General features: G+C 43.6%; 1 protein-coding gene across 11 annotated transcripts in view; it reads left to right on the forward strand.

Annotated features, from left to right (window-relative positions):
- The window catches only part of sanbr (SANT and BTB domain regulator of CSR), a 730291-nt gene that overhangs the window by 52270 nt on the left and 664710 nt on the right, over positions 1-13311 (forward strand). For all 11 annotated transcript variants that reach the window (XM_087991419.1, XM_087991418.1, XM_087991417.1 and 8 more), the window contains 2 exons: positions 4040-4098; positions 7414-7574. In XM_087991419.1, coding sequence (XP_087847545.1) covers positions 4040-4098; positions 7414-7574 — 220 coding nt within the window. The remainder of the gene's footprint in view (positions 1-4039; positions 4099-7413; positions 7575-13311) is intronic.

Raw genomic sequence — 13311 nt, forward strand, 5'->3', positions numbered from 1 at the left:
ATTAATAACATCAACAACTAGTTGCTCACAAGGAAAATTAGAATTATAGAGTCATACAGCATGGAAACAGATCCTTTAGTCCAAACAGTACATGCCATCTTTAATCCTGCCTGCACTTGGCTCTCCAAACATTTCTTATTCATGTACTTATCCAAATGTCTTTTAAATGTTGTAACTGTACCTGTGTCCACCACTTCCTCTCGAAGTTCATTCCACATACGAGCTACTCTTTGTAAAAAGAAAAGTTGTCACTCATGTCTTTTTAAATTTTTCTCTTCTCACCTTAAAAGTAGTGGGGTCAAGAGTGTGGTGCTGGAAAAGCACAGCAGGTCAGGCAGCATCCGAGGAGCAGGAAAATTGACATTTTGGTCATAAGCCCTTCATCAGGAATGAGGCTTGTGGGCCAGGGGACTGGCGTAACCTGAACCCCTATCAATGTCATCTACTGTATCCATTGAGCCCGATGTGGTCTCCTCTACATCGGGGAGTCAGGATGCCTTCTTTTGGATACTTTCAGAGAGCATCTCTGGGACACCTGCACCAACCAACCCCACTGTCTCGTGGCTGAACACTTCAACTCCCACTCCCACTCCCACTCCCACTCCGCCAAGGACATGCAGGTCCTGGCCTCCTCCCTTGCCAAACCATTACCACCGGACACCTGGAGGAAGAACGCTTTGTATTCCATCTTGGGACCCTGCAATCACACCGGTTCAATGTGGATTTCATCAGTTTCCTCATTTTCCCTCACCCCACATTATATCAGTCCCAAGCCTTCAATTCGGCACTGCCCTCTTGACCTGTCCATTATCTTTCCCATCTATCAGCTCCACCCTCCTCTCCAACCTATCACCTTCTCCCCCACCTTCATGTACCTATTGCATTCACAGCTACCTTCCCCCAACCCCACTCCCTTCTCATTTATCTCTCAGCCCCCCGGCTCACAAGCCTCATTCCTGATGAAGGGCGTATGCATGAAACATTGATTCTCCTGCTCCTCGGATGCTGCCTGACCTGCTATGCTTTTCCGGCACCACACACTTGACTCTGATCTACAACATCTGCGGTCCTCACTTTCTCCTCCTTTAAAAAATGCCCCCTAGTCTTGAAATCCCCCACCCTATTCACTTGCCATTCACCTTATCTTTACTCCTCATGATTTTATAACTCTCTATAAGGTCACCCCTCAAACACCACCTTTCCAGTGAAAAATGTCACAGCCAATCCAGACTCTCCTTTATCAATCAAATCCTCCAATCCTGGCAACTTTCTAGTAAAGCTTTTCTGAACCCTCTCCAGCTTAATAATATCCTTCCTATAACAGGGCAACCAGAATTGGACACAGTACTCTAGACAAAGCCTCACCAACATTCTCTACAACCTCAACATGATGTCTCAACCTCTATACTCAAAGGTCTGAGCAACAAAGGCAGGAAATTAGATACTGCTTGCAGGAGTGGCTGGGAAAGTATGTGAGAGTTGTGATACTTCATGGAGTTGGACCCAGCCATCTTGAAGCAGAAGTTGTTTCTTCACTTGTTCCTGGCTACCCAAGTACAAGTGCCACTGTGCCACTGTGGGCGGCACGGTGGCACAGTGGTTAGCACTGCTGCCTCACAGTGCCAGAGACCCGGGTTCAGTTCCACCCTCAGGCGACTGACTGTGTGGAGTTTGCACATTCTCCCTGTGTCTGCGTGGGTTTCCTCCGGGTGCTCCGGTTTCCTCCCACAATCCAAAAATGTGCGGGTTAGGTGAATTGGCCATGCTAAATTGCCCGTAGTGTTAGGTGAAGGGGTAAATGTAGGGGAGTAGGTCTGGGTGGGTTGCGCTTCGGCGGGTCGATGTGGACTTTGTTGGGCCGAAGGGCCTGTTTCCACACTGTAAGTAATTAATATATACCCAGGTTTCCAACTTTCTGACACCAGTTTTCTTGGCCGAGGAGCAATGCTGTCACCGGTTCAAGAGCAGAATGGATTGCAAGTGCATGAAAAGAATGTGACAAAGTACTGCAGTATGAAACACTGTTAGTTTTGAGGTGGACTATTTTCTTAGAAGTTCAGAGACACGCTCATTTCCTCCAAGACCTACTTTGTTTCCCTTGAGGACAGTCTTCCAATCATTATGAATGGCATGTGTCCAAATCTAATTTCCTGTTTTTTTTTGTCCTTCTGATTCTAACTGTTTGTGTATTCCTTTATTAAATTTGTATCTTTTACATGTTTAATGCATAACAAATTCAATAACTGAAACAAAAGATAATTAGAAATGTGACTTGGGTAGAGAGAACACGGAGGTAAAATGAGAGGGGGTCATTATTGCATTATTGTAATTTTTATAAAGTGAAGCAATGTTGATGCAGGGATGGTGGGGACAGGTGCGGGTTTGACTTTGGGAGCAGCTTAGTATGAGGTGGAGGACTGGTACCTGTCTGGGAAGGTGTACACAGTCTAGAGGTTGCATCCTGGGCTGGATTGTCTTCCTGCTTATGTATAGGTAATTCCAAAATAGCAACCATGAATAACATTGGCATATCCACAAATATCTATAATTTATGTGGATGACAATGGAACACAGGGTTAGGTCTGGGTAAAAGCAGTGAATCCGTGAAGTCTGATGTTGGGTCAGAATGGGAATGCAAAGTAGTTCAAAACTCTGTTGGAACAAGGAGGTTAAAGGGGATGGGCAGGGCCTGGGATGATGATGATGATGGTGGTGTTGTGGTTAGTGCACCAGCACAGGCTTGAAGAATGGCAATATTGATGCTCACGTCAGTATGGTCCTCCTGTAGATTAACAGGATGAGTTTTATGAAGGTGCAAATTCAGCCAGGACTGGAAGGTTGGCTAATTACCTAAACTTCAATTCTGCTGCTTTTGTTTAGTTTCTAGTGTTAACTAAGAAGAACAAGAACCTATGATTATAGTTTAATTGATTGTTCCATGCTCATCATGAATTTTTATAAATCCGAGCACTGAGTATGGATGTTGCAACTGTACAGGACATTGGTTAGGCCATTTTGGAATGTTGAGTACAATTCTGGTCTCCCTCCTGTTCGAAGGATGGTGTGAAACTTGAAATGGTTCAGAAAAGATTTACAAGGATGTTGCTATGGTTGGAGGATTTGAGCTATAAGTAGAGGCTGAATAGACTGGGGCTCTTTTTCCTGGAGCGTCAGAGGCTGAGGGGTGACCTTATAGAAGTTTTAAAACATCATGAGAGGCATGGAGAAGGTAAATAGAAAAGGTCTTTTCCCTGGGGTGGGGGAGTCCAGAACTAGTGGGCATAAGTTTAGGGTGAGAGGGGACATCTTTTGCACGCAGAATGTTGTGCGTATATGGAGTGAGCTGCCAGAGGAAGTGGTGGAGGCTGGTATAATTCCAACATTTAAAGACACCTGGATGGATATATGAATAGGAAGGGTTTAGAGGGATATGGGCCAAGTGCTGGCAAATGGGATTAAATTAGGTTAGGATGGATATCTGGTCAGCATGGACAGATTTGGACCGAAGCTTCTGTTTCCATGCTGTACATCTCTATGACTATGATATCTGGTCGGCATGAACGAGCTGAACGAAAGGATCTGTTTCCATGCTGTACATCTCGATAACTCTTGAGTTTATGACTAGTTAGCATGGAGTTCATTAACATTCAACTTTTGTTTTATCCATGAATAATTTTGCACCTATATAATTCCCAAGGACCCAGATTTTCTCTTCCCTCTGTTTTTCACTATTATTCAGAGTCCACCAAATATTAGAATTTGGTGACAACAAAACTGAATTACAACAATTGTACTGTCAACTTGCTACAGGTTTTTGACAGTCTGATTTCTATGAGACATATAAAATATCGTATAAGCGTTAAAATCTTTGGCAAATGCAAAGATTGTCAATTTTTAAAATAAAATTTGTAGAGTCAATTACTGAATTAGTGGAATTTATTTTGCCTATTCTGAATACGTAATTTGTGACTAGATCTGTTTAGGAAGCTTGTGGTTTCAGTTATCAATTGACTGCATAATTGCTTTTTCTTTATTGTAGAGCCCAGTAATGTTATTTCAATCCTCATTTCATCTGAATTTTTGAAAATGGATTCCTTGGTGAGTGCATTAATTTTTCGAGCTTAGATTAGGATAAAATGGCTTAATTTGAAAATTTATCTGGTTTGCTATCATTTATTTGCCTTTTAATGTGATACTGATGAACTGGATTTGAAATCTAAAATATATCATAATTGTTTAAAAAAATGAGTGGTAAGCGTAACTTTATAATCTGCATTCTTGTGTAAAATTGCAGTTGGATGTGCATTAATTGTGCAGTCTATATGGTTCTTGATTCTCATGGGAGCATGAGGGTATTGGAACAATTTGGCTGTTTTTCTCTATCCCTAGGATAGTGAGCCAGTCTTTTTTACCCAATACATGTGGTGCAGCTATGAGAGAAAGCACTTGTATTGTTCTTTAGAATGTACTGTATATGTGTGCCTGAGATATACAACAAATTTCTAACGTAATGTTCACCATGCCCAATAGTTATTCAGGCCTGAATTTTCAACTGGTTTCACAATTATCATGATGAACATTTATGTATGGAAATGTTTCTGCATGTCCAAAACTGATCAGTTATTTTTGCTTTCATGAATAAGATGTTTATGAAACAATTTAAATATGCAGCGCAAATACAATATTTTCTTTTGAGTTGTCAGTCAATGAAAATAATTGGGTGGTGAAGCTACCATGTGCGAAGTTCTTTAGCAGTGAGTTTGTCCTTTATAACATTCAGTAGTTGAGCTAATAGCGTTTTCATTTCAATTTAATTATGTTTAAGTCCTAAACTTCCTGTCATAACTGAGTTTTGTAAGCAAATATTATACTTGAAATGTATAAGAAAACAGCCCACATTTTCAATCAAGACTCCCGCCCACTCACTGACCCCTTCTGTCGTCTCCAAGACACCCCATGCTGGCCTGTTACCCACCCTTGACCTCATTTCAAATTGCCTCCCTGACATTGAATGTCTCAACCTGACCACCCCCTCACCCACTCCAACCTCCTGCCTTAACAACGCGCAGCCCTCCACTCCCTCTGATCCAACCCCAACATCACCGTCAAACCAGCAGACAAGGGGGCCGCTATGGTAGTTTGGCACGCTGACCTCTACACCACTAAAGCCAGGCGCCAACTCGCAGACACCCCCTCCTACTACCTCCTTGACCATGACCTCATCTCCCATCACCAAACCATCATCTTCCAGACCATCCACAACCTCATCACCACTGGGAATCTCCCATCCACAGCCTCTAACCTCATCATCTGCGAACCCCGCACCGCCTGACTCTACATCCTACAAAAGATTCATAAACCTGACTTCCCCGGTTGACCCATCGGCTCGGTCTGCTCCTGACGCACTGAACTCCTCTCTGCATTCCTTGACACCGTCCTGTTCCCCTTAGTCCAGAAACACCACCCACGCCCTTCACCACCTCCAAAACTTTTGTTTCCCTGATCCCCTACTCCTTATCTTCACTATAGATGTCCAGTCCCTGTACACATCTGTCGCCATGAAGAAGGCCTCCAAGCCCTCCATTTGTTCCTCTCACGCCATCTCAACCAGTACACTTCCACTGACACCCTCATCTGTCTGGCTGAACTGGTCCTCACCCTTAACAACATCTCCTTTCAATCCTCCCACTTCCTCCAAACCAAACGGGTAGCCATGGGCCCCAGCTATGCCTGTCTCTTTGTCAGGTACGTGGAACAGTCCATCTTCTGCAGCCACACCGGCACCGTCCCACAGTTTTTTCCTCCGCTACACCGATGACTGTATCGGCACTACCTCTTCCTCCCACGAGAAGGTTGAACAGTTCATCAACTTCACTAACACCTTTCCCTCTCACCTCCCGTCTCTTCTTGGACCTCTCCATCTCCATCTCCGGCGACTGACAAACCACAGACATTTTTTACAAACTCACGGACTTCCATAGCTATCTGAACTACACCTCCTCCCACCCTGTGTCCTGTAAAATGCCATCCTTTATTTCCAATTCCTCCGCCTCTGCCACATCTGTTCCCAGGATGACCAATTCCACCATAGAAAATCCCAGATGGTCTCCTTCTTCACAGACTGCAATCTCCCCTCCCATGTGGTCAACAGTGCCCTCCTGTGTGTCTCCTCCACTTCCTGCACCTCTGCCCTTGAACCCCACCCCTCCAAATGCAACAAGGACAGAACCCCCCTGGTCCTCACCTTCTGCCCCACCAATCTCCAGATACATTGCATCATCCTCAGCCACTTCTGCCATCTACAAACAGACCTCACCACTATTTCCGTCCCCACTCCTATCAGTGTTTCAGAGAGACCATTCCCTCTGGAACTCCCTGGACAGATCCACAGCCCCCACCAGCCCTTACCCCACTCCCAGCATCTTGCCTTGCCACTGCAGGAAAGGCAAAACCTGTTCCCACACATCCTCCTTCACCTCCGTCCAAGGCCTGAAAGGATCCTTCCACACCTGACAGAAATCTACCCATACCTCCACTAATGTCATCTACTGTATCCGTTGCACCCGATGTGGTCTCCTCTATATCGGAGAGACAGAATGCCAACTTGCGGATCGTTTCAGCAAACATCTCTAGGACACCTGCACCGGGCAACCCCACTGCCCTGTGGCTGAACACTTCAACTGCCCCTCCCACTTCATCAAGGACATGCAGATACTGGGCCTCCTCCATATCCAAACCCTAACCACCAGACGCCTGGAGGAAGAATGCCTTGTGACACTGCAACCACACAGGATCAATGTGGATTTCACCAGTTTCCTCATATGCCCCCACCCCCAACTTATCCCAGTCCCAAGACTCCAACTCGGCACTGTCCTCTTGACCTGTCCATCGTCTTTCCCATCAATCCGCTCCACCCTCCTCTCCAACCTATCACCTTCACCCCACCTTCATCTACCTATTACATTCTCAGCTACCTTCCCCACTGCTCGACCCCAGGCCCTTTCCGTTTATCTCTCAGCTCCCCGGCTCACAAGCCTCATTCCTGATGAAGGGCCTATGTTCAAAATGATAATTTTTCTGCTCCTTGGATGCTGCCTGACCTGCTGTGCTTTTCCAGCACCACACTCTAAACGCTAAATTTAAATACTCAATCTGCTATAAATTCATTATGTATTGCCATAATTCAGGTCATTCATTCAATGCCATGTGTCGTCATGTCAGAAACATGGTGTGTTACAACATGTGGTTCCTGTTGGCCAATAAATAGAAACTGTGCCTTAATCTGAAAATAAAAGCAAAACTAGTATAAAACCAGCATAAAGTTTTGAAGTTTGTTTTAACTTGAGACATCACTTAGAGCCGTTATGAATTAATCACTGAATGCCTTTGTTATGCTTGTTTTTGTTACTTCAGGTTGAAGAATGCATGCAATACTGTCATAAAAATATGAGTGCCATTGTAGCTACTCCTTGCAATATGAACTGTATCAATGGGACCCTGGCCTCGCGTATTGTTGATCTTTTCTCCCATAATGAAGCTGATGAAGTAAAAGACAGAAAAGATAAATTTAAAAGGTGAAAATACTTTGTCTTGATGTTATGATATGCTGCTGAAACACATATAGATGATGGAGTAATATTAGATCTTCACATAGTAAATATTGAAAGTTAAATTGTGAAAATGATAGGTTTGTGATGCAGTTAGATTATTAAATTTCTCTTTGTATGATGTCTGTGCTATGAGCAAAACCTGCTTTACATTTTTTATCAAACTCATTTGACATCGTAACCCTCTTCGTTGGTCCATAAAGAGTATTGTTCAGAAGGAACTTGCATTGTACTGTATCAGTTTGGTCTGTATTCAAATGCTTGCCTCTTAAAGTGGATTCAGTGTAATAATCAACAATATCGTCTTTGACCTCATTCTTGTCATTATTTTGAGCAGTTTTTCTCTCCAATTGTTTTCAGGTATGTTTCATGGGCGGTATAGTGGCACAGTGGTAAGCACTGCTGCCTCAGCTCCAGAGACCTGGGATCAATTCCCCCCTCAGGCAACTGTCTGTGTGTAATGTTTGCACATTCTCCCCGTGTCTGCGTGGGTTTCCTCCGGGTGCTCTGGTTTCCTCCCACAGTCCAAAAATGTGTCGGTTAGGTGAATTGGCCATGCTAAATTGCCCGTAGTGTTAGGTGAAGGGGTAAATGTAGGGGAATGGGTCTGGGTGGGTTGCTGTTCGGAGGGTCAGTGTTGACTTGTTGGGCCGAAGGGCCTGTTTCCACACTGTAAGTAATCTAATATATACCCAGGTTTCCAACTTAAATATTTACTAATAATGGACCTTAAGGAGAATGAGAATAGCTGTTAAAAACAAAGTGCTGCATTAGTTTAAGGTCAGGGTTAATGCTGGAGAGAGAGTGTGTAGAGTGTGTAGAGTGTGTAGAGTGTGTAGAGTGTGTAGGTCCACACACACAGAAGGTTTTAAATGTTGCAGTTAAGTTTATGCAGACACAGATTATCAAAATAAGGAATAAGAACAAATGAATTTATGTTTCTCTTTTTTGCATTTTGTTTTGCTCAACACTCATTTACTTAGTACTCAAATCCAGCTTGTGGTACAGACAAACCAGTGTATGTTGGTGCCAGGTCCCCGGTAGGGAAAATGGGGCGAGTTTGCAGCAGGCTATGCATCCAGCTGTAAAATCACTTGCAAAGTCCACAAACAGTTATGTTTTGGGTGATCAACCAGCATTGAGACAACTTGATATAACATGGAAAAAAATGAAAGGAGTGGCTTGCTCAGTATTCAATTTCCTTTCTTCAGGAGGTTAAAACCTAATGCAGCGCAAACCAAGTAAATAAATGAGAAATGTATAAGTGTGTGTATATTTATCTGAATAAAAAAGGGTAAAAGTTAGTTAGTAAAGGAGAAAGAAACTGCAGGAATTGCTTCCTTCTCTTATTTTCATAGAATCATAGAATCCCTACAGTGTAGAATCAGGCAATTCAGTCCATCAAATTCTCACTGACCCTCCAAAGAGCATCCCACCCAGACTCGCCCTACCTATGCATGCATTTCCTATGGCTTACCCACCTCAATCCCTGGATACTATGGGCAATTCAGCACAGCCAATCCACCTAACCTGCACGGCTTTGGAAAGTGGGAAGAAACTGGAGCACCTGGAGGAAACCCTCACAAGCCTGGGGAGAACGTGCAAACTCCACAGACGGTCACCCAAGGGTGGAATCAAATTCGGGTCCCTGGCATTGCGAGGCAGCAGTGCAAAGTGTTGAGCCATCATGCTGTCCACTATTTGGCTTTCAGTTAGGATGTAAATAAGATTGTCGGTTTGCTCGCTGAGCTGGTGTGTTTTTTCTCAGATGTTTCATCACTGTACGAGGTAACATCTTCAGTGAGCCTCCCGTGAAGCATTGGTGTTCTGTCCTGCTTGCTTTTTGTGTTTTGGTTTGTTGTAGTGGGCGATATCACTTCAGATTCTGTTGCTAAGAGATTGATAAATGGAGTCCAAATCAATATGTTTGTTAATGGAGGTATGGTTTGAATGCCTTTTTGGATGTTATGGTAGAGCAAAAAGCTAATGGAGAATTATAGACCAGTGTTTATGGAACACCACACACAGATCAGATACTCAACTGCAGAAACAATCATCTCAACACCCACAAATGGAGCTGCATCAGGACACTATTTAAATGAGCCACAATACTCTGCAGCACCCTGGGACTACGAGAAGCCGAGGAAAAACACTTTAGATTTAGATTAGATTACTTTACAGTGTGGAAACAGGCCCTTTGGCCCAACAAGTCCACACCGCCCCGCCGAAGCGCAAACCACCCATACCCCTACATTTACCCCTTACCTAACACTATGGGCAATTTAGCATGGCCAATTCACCTGCACATCTTTGGACTGTGGGAGGAAACCAGAGCACCCGGAGGAAACCCACGCAGACACTGGGAGAATGTGCAAACTCCACACAATCAGTCGCCTGAGGCGGGAATTGAACCCGGGTCTCTGGTGCTGTGAGGCAGCAGTGCTAACCACTGTGCCACCGTGCCGCCCATAAACTTATACAACGTATTCAGTAATGATGGTTACCCAATAAACGCAGTCCACTGAATCCTGTGCAACAGACTAAAACAAGAAGACACAACCTGCCTGGAGATTCTAATTACCCTACCATACCTCAATGACGTTTCGGAGATGATCACCAGACTACTCTGGCCCCTAGGCGTCATGGTAGCCTACAAACCTACTACTACACTGAAACAACTACGGATGAATTTGAAGGACCCCATACTCTCAGCCAGCAGAACAAACATAATATAAAAATACCCTGCAAGGACTGCAGCAAACATTACATTTGACAAACTGGCAGGAGACTAGTCACCAGATACATGACCAACTATCACTGGTATCCATATACACAGACAAAGAGCGACACCATTTTGCATCCATCCTGGGACACGCCAAATAAAGACACGCACGGGAATTCCGAGAGGCCTGGTATTCAAACTGGAACTCCATTAACAAACACATCGATTTGGAACCCATTTACCAACCTCTCAAAAACAGAACCAGAAATAATATCACTCACCACACCAAACCAAGACACACAAATAGCAAGTGGGACACAGCACCAACACTTCACTGGAGACTCGCTGATGATGCTACCTACCATGGTGACAAAACATCTGAGAATCAATCCACAAGCTCAGTGAACAAACTGACAATCTGAGCTAAACTCTTCTCCAAAATTTCAACTAAACGTAAATTTTGAAATAACTTTTGAATCGCATTTTCATTTAGTCTGCACTCCAGAGAGTCACTTAACTAGATACCAATCAATGAAAAATCAATTGATTTGATGCAAAATCCACTCCTGCATTGTCAGGTTTGTTATAAGAACCCTTAAAGGTTGCACCTTGTTGAATGTCAAACACAAATTTGTAAAATATGAAATGTCTACATAAGCTATCTCTAAAGTTAAATTTAGTGAAGGCTATTGCATTCTTTTAACTTCCTTGTTTGCTGTGCTTGAATGCTTCATTGTGATGGTCTGTTTATTGTCTGCTTGTTGTTATTCTTCTGCACACTGTGATATCATTTTGCCTTTACAGCAAATTTAAGCTACCATCGTAAACAAAAAAAAATTTACGTGACAATGATCGCTAGACCTTGTAGTAAGCTTTCTTCCAAACTAGCACCAAGCACTGTTGCTACTGTGAGATCTGCAAGAGCAGCAGAGTAGTAATATTCAGTAACTTTTGTTTTAAACAACTCTGTGATAGACCACATTAATTGTAATATTTTCACAACGAGGAATGCTTTTTAAGAATGTATCCTGGACTACCTTCATCTATATATTTGAGGCCCAACAGTTGCTGACAGGCTTGAGGGCAGATTTAGAAAGTTTAAGAAGAGATGACAAGAAATTAGTGCAGGATAACATTGCAGGTAATGATGACCAGTGAATGTTAGAAGGGGTAGAGATGCAAACATTAGAATGAAGCAGCAAATAGGTTAACAGTACGGAGCAAGGGTAAGAAGACAGCATTAAAGTCCCTTCATCTGAAAACACACACATGATGTAAAATGATAGATTAATTGATAATAGAAATAGGAATAAATTTTTATGATATCTGTCATAAAAGAAAGATAAGCTAGCTAAATGTTAGAGGATGATGCTGTGAAATTAATGAGATTTAGGAAATCACATGAAACTTTGAACAAGTATTTTGTATTGTCTTCACTTTGGAAGACATAAAAAGCATCCCAGTAATAGAAGACGATCAAGGGGCAAAAGGGACACAGTTCTTAAAACAATCACTTATCACTTGAGCAGAATGACTGGGTGAGTAAATATGACCAAAGGTTGACGAACCCCTGGGAGTTAATAGTCTGCTTCTATGGCTATGAAAAGAAATGGTTGCAGAGATAGTTGGTTGCATTTGGGTGACCTTTTTGAAAATTCCCTGGATTCTGGAAAGATGCCAGTGATTTGAAAATTGCAAATGTAAAGCACTTAATTGAGAACGGCAGCAAAAAGCAGGAAGGTCAGTCTAACACTTGTCATTGTAGAAATATTGGAAGCCATTATGAATGAAATAGTAATAGAATATTTAGAAAATTATAACACTGTCAACCAGAGTCAACATAGTTTTATGAAGGGGAAGTAACATTTAGCTAATTTTAGAGTTGTATAACAAGCAAGGTCAATATGGTGTACTTTGGAATTCTAAATTGGCAAATTGTTATGGCTCACTGAGGTAGAAGTCCATAAATCAAGTCTCTCTATTCCCAGACATGTACCAAATATTAGAGTTTTTCTAAAAAAGTGCACAGTACACTAATTTACCAAAGCTGATGAAAAGTATGGACCAAGTTTACATACTAAACAGAATTACTTTTTATTATGTGGGAAGTAGACACTCCCTGAAGGTAATCTGATAGAAAACCATTGGCACTTAACACTAAAACTCTAATCGTTCTATAAAATTCTTTTATGCAAAAAAAATGGGGAAAGTAGGTTACTGGTAGAGGTAGAAGAAATGTAAAGTCCATTCAGTATCCTTTTCTTTCCTGGTTGTGATGTTGAAATGATACTCCTTTGTCCAGCCAAATCTCTTGTGTTCAGATGCATTTCCTCTCTCTCTCTCCCCCACCCTTCCTCTCTCTCCCCCACCCTTCCTCTCTCTCCCCCACCCTTCCTCTCTCTCCCCACTCCTCTCTCTCTCCCCCTTCCTCTCTCTCCCCACTTCCTCGCTCTCTCGCTCGTGCTCTCTCTCTCTCTCTCCCTCTCTCCCTCTCTCCCTCTCCTCATTCCTCCCCCTCCCCTCCCCCTCCCTCTCTCTCCCTCTCCTCATTCCTCCCCCTCCCCCCCCCTCCCTCTCTCTCTCTCTCTCTCTCCCCCTTCCTCCCTCCCCCCTTCCTCCCCTCCCACTTCCTCCCCTTCCTCCCCTCTCTCTCCCTCCTCTCTCGCTCTCTTGCTCTCCCTCTCTCTTGCTCTCCCTCTCTCTTGCTCTCCCTCTCTCTCTCTCTCGCTCTCGCTCTCTCTCTCGCTCTCGCTCTCGGCTGTCTCTCGCTCTCTCGCTCGCTCGCTCTCTCTCTCTCTCGCTCTCTCTCTCTCTCGCTCTCTCTCTCTCTCTCTCTCGCTCTCTCTCTCTCTCGCTCTCGCTCTCGCTCTCTCTCTCTCGCGCTCTCGCTCTCTCGCTCGCTCTCTCTCGCTCTCTCTCGCTCTCTCTCGCTCTCTCTCGCTCTCTCTCGCTCTCGCTCTCTCGCTCTCGCTCTCTCTCGCT

This window comes from Chiloscyllium plagiosum, unplaced genomic scaffold (assembly GCF_037043375.1).
Source record: "Chiloscyllium plagiosum isolate Xiang-an unplaced genomic scaffold, Cpla_swu_hap1 HiC_scaffold_10, whole genome shotgun sequence".
In the NCBI taxonomy this organism is placed as follows: Eukaryota; Metazoa; Chordata; class Chondrichthyes; order Orectolobiformes; family Hemiscylliidae; genus Chiloscyllium; species Chiloscyllium plagiosum.